A 3,551-nucleotide genomic window follows, 5' to 3' on the forward strand; every position below is an offset into this window, starting at 1 on the left:
GGGTGTAATATAGCATAAGCTGCTTAAATGATCCTGTACTCCAATTTTTTTGCCGCTTTTAGTTAAAAAAATTTGGTGTGATTTTCTTATCCTCTGAATCTTCTTTCTTCCTACCATTTCGGGTAAAATCCTTCATTGATCAACAGTGAGAGTTCTGGAAAGGTTGGTCCAAATTTCTCTCTCCCTTCAGGTGAAATCCTCCACTGACTTACGGTGGGAGTTCTGAAGCTTGAGGAGATTCATTTCCTATTCAGGTAAAATCCTACACTGCCTTACAGTGATAGTTTTGTAAAGGAAAAAAAAATAAATAAAATAAAACAATCATGGATCTATACGAACTTGAGAATCTAGGAATGTCAAATAGTGAGAAGCAACCACAACTACATCATTCAACTATCAATGGGAGAAGTGTGGCAGCTTCAGCACAATAAGGAAACACTAATGCACAAAGGGTGGTGGGAACAAGACAAGGTCGTCTTGGGTCTTCTCCTAGTCATAGGGAGGAACCAACAAGGAAGTCATATGCAGCAGCTGTGGCAAAATCGAAATATGGTCGGAGTATTGATGCCTCTTCGCTTCCAACTCCAGGAATGCAAGGGAAGTACCCAACAATATGTCTGATAGAAGAGGAAGTGGATCGAGGTATTCAGTATTGTTTGAAATTGCTGGTTGGAAGGCTTGATTTAGTCAAAATGGACTTGAGCAAGGTGAAAGCTTTAGTGGTCGAAAAATGGGCTCTATCAGGAGAATGCTTAGTAACTCCTTTGAGAAAGGGGTACTTGATGTTTAAATTTGATAAGGAAGAGGATTACACAAAGGTCTGGGAGCAAGGATCTTGGCTGTTTGATGCTCAAGTTCTTCGTTTGAGCAAATGGACCCCAAACTTCACCATAGAGAAGGAAACCCAGTCACATGCGATGGTCTGGGTTAGATTTCCGGGGCTGAGTCTGGAATATTGGGAAGTTAAGAACCTATTGGCAATGGGAAAAACTCTAGGGCGTCCAATGCATGTGGACGAAACCACAACAATGAGAAAGCTTGGTTATTTTGCGAGCGTCTTGGTTGACATCGATCTTTCAAAAAAAATCCCCGATAAAATCTGGGTGGAATCAAAGAAGCATGGAGTTGCCTTCTAGCAAGAAGTTCGATTGGGAAAACTTCCAGATTATTGCACCCATTGCAAAGGAGTCGGTCACATGATCAGCTCCTGTCGATTTTTGAAAAAGGACCTGGCTCAAACAGGGAAAACAGTGGTAGCTCAGACATTGGGTGAAACTGCGGTGGTCAACACATCCCAAGGGCAAGGGATGAGGTAGAAACCCATGACGCGAAACCAAAAAAAGAAATGGCGAAAAAGAACAGAACAGCAAATGAGGAAGTTCCTAACTCTGAAACTCAACCATTGATTGTGGAAGAGCATGTGCCAAGGCAGCAAGAAGCTGAAAGAGGAGAGGGAAACAGAAGTGAAACTGATGATGTAGTAGTAGAGGCTGATCGACAAAGTCAGGAGGTTTCGAAAGCTGGAGGGAGTAAGTAGACACATGATCAAGCTGATCTGGAAACTGCAACTGAAGAAGGAACAACAGTGGGGAAAGCCATAGAGACCAATCATGAGCTTTTGGAGAGGTCTGAACCACAAGTACAAAGTTCTGAAATGCTCGAAATACAAAAGGAGTTGAATACGGAACAAAATATCGAGGATGGAAATGCGAGACCCAATATGGAAATGGATGGGAATGCGGAAGAAGAACAGAGTGAAGTAGATGACATGAGCCAACACAACTCACCTGTTAGAGTGCATTACAAGACCACAAGGTAACAGATTCCATGCGCTGGAGGAAGCAGAAAAGATTCTGGAGTCAGTCAACTGGGCGGAACAGATGGAAAAAGAAGAGGAGCAAGTTAAGAACAAGAAAGGGTATAAGCCTATGTGGCAGGTGCAGGTCCTAACCCCACCTTCTACTAGGGCCAGAAACTCAAAATAACAATATACCATGAATACACTATTCTGGAATATGAGAGGAATAAGAAGACAAAATCCTTGGATGTATTTGGAGGATATTGTTAAGGAATATAAACCAGAATTTGTGTGTATTGCGGAGCCGCTAATAAGACCGCCTGCTCAGCTACCTCTAGAGCTTAGCAGATGGGGTTTTGACTCTATATTTTTGCATAATGATACTCCTAGTAAAGTGGGAAACATTTGGGTTTGCTGGAGGGAGGGAAAAGTGGTGACACTATATGCCCTCTCACAACAGCATATCACAGTGAAATCTGGAAATCTTTTCTTGTCCTTCGTCCACGCAAATAGTGCATATGGCATCAGAAGAACACTTTGGTCGAAGCTTTCACAGCTAGGATTAGTTGTTGAACCATGGGCGGTGGTGGGGAATTTCAATATAGTTTCTGAAATAAGCGAGCGCAAAGGCGGAGGAACTCCTTGTTTAGCAGCCATGTCAGATTTTAACTCTTTTATTCACGCAAATGCTCTGATCGACTCCACCAATATGGGATTCAAGTACTCTTGGTGCAATAAAAGAATGGGGCATAGAAGAATGTATCAAAAGATTGATAGAATGCTAGTAAATCAAGGGTGGATTGATGTCAGTGATGGCTGGAGAAGCAGGATTCTGAAAAGAAGACACTCTGATCATTGCCCAATTGTGGGTTGGAACACCAAAATTCCAAAGCCTTCGAATATTCCCTTCAGATTTAAGCAAGCATGGGTTCATCATGAAAATCTGAGAGAAGTGGTAGAAAGGAGTTGGAAGGAGCCTTTGCATGACGCGCCCATAAGAAAAGTGGTAAAAAAGCTGAAACGACTCAAAATTGTTCTTAAGGAATGGAGTTGGATGGTCTATGGCAATACGAAACAACATCTCAAAGCACTGGAGGACGAGTTTGAGAACATCCTCAAAGAGCAGGAACAGGATCCTTTTAACTCTGAGCTACATAACCAAGAAGTGGAAAAGGCTACGGAGATTCAAGCTGTTAAAGATGTGGAAATTCTGACTCTGAGACAAAAAGCCAGAGTTACTAACGCTCTAGAAGGGGAGAGAAACTCAAAGTATTTCCACGCCACAACAAAGATGAGATTGGATAAATCTCAAATTGTGGAGATACAAGATGACCAGGGAAACAAGCTGACATAACAGGCAGAGATTAAGAAATTTATTGTGGAGGCCTATGAGGAAAAATATAAATACTCATAAGTCAATATAAGCCCATTCCTATTAAATCTCATCCCTGAGCTTGTTACAGATGAGGAAAATGCTTCTCTCACAGCCATCCCTACCAGGGAAGAGGTCAAAGATGCTGTGTTTGCCATGGATGCTAACAGTGCCCCAGGACCATATGGATTCCAGGGATGTTTCTATCACTCTTTCTGGAGTATTATTGGGGATGAGGTCAGCCAAGCTATCATTTCATTCTTTAGGGATAACACTCTCCCTCAAGGTATGAATTCTAGTTTCCTCATCCTAGTGCCAAAAATAGACAACTCCATGACAGTTAACCACTTCAGGCCTATATGCTTAAGCAACTTTCTCTTC

At 42.1% G+C, this 3,551-nt stretch overlaps 2 protein-coding genes across 2 annotated transcripts; both read left to right on the top strand.

Moving 5' to 3' along the window:
• The first annotated feature begins 590 nt into the window (after nt 1–590).
• On the top strand, nt 591–1,136 carry LOC147516932 (uncharacterized). Its single transcript, XM_086593424.1, has one exon. The coding sequence runs from the start codon at nt 591–593 to the stop codon at nt 1,134–1,136; it is 546 nt and encodes a 181-aa protein (XP_086449550.1).
• An 858-nt stretch (nt 1,137–1,994) lies between these two features.
• On the top strand, nt 1,995–3,152 carry LOC147516933 (uncharacterized). The gene has a single exon (XM_086593425.1). It carries the CDS (start codon nt 1,995–1,997, stop codon nt 3,150–3,152), a length of 1,158 nt encoding a protein of 385 aa, XP_086449551.1.
• Nucleotides 3,153–3,551: the final 399 nt, after the last annotated feature.

Source organism: Coptis chinensis, chromosome 2 (genome assembly GCF_015680905.1).
Source record: "Coptis chinensis isolate HL-2020 chromosome 2, ASM1568090v1, whole genome shotgun sequence".
In the NCBI taxonomy this organism is placed as follows: Eukaryota; Viridiplantae; Streptophyta; class Magnoliopsida; order Ranunculales; family Ranunculaceae; genus Coptis; species Coptis chinensis.

Coding starts and splice junctions, on each gene's coding strand:
- LOC147516932 (XM_086593424.1), top strand. CDS start 591: ATGCAAGGGAAGTACCCAACAATATGTCTGATAGAAGAGGAAGTGGAT.
- LOC147516933 (XM_086593425.1), top strand. CDS start 1,995: ATGAATACACTATTCTGGAATATGAGAGGAATAAGAAGACAAAATCCT.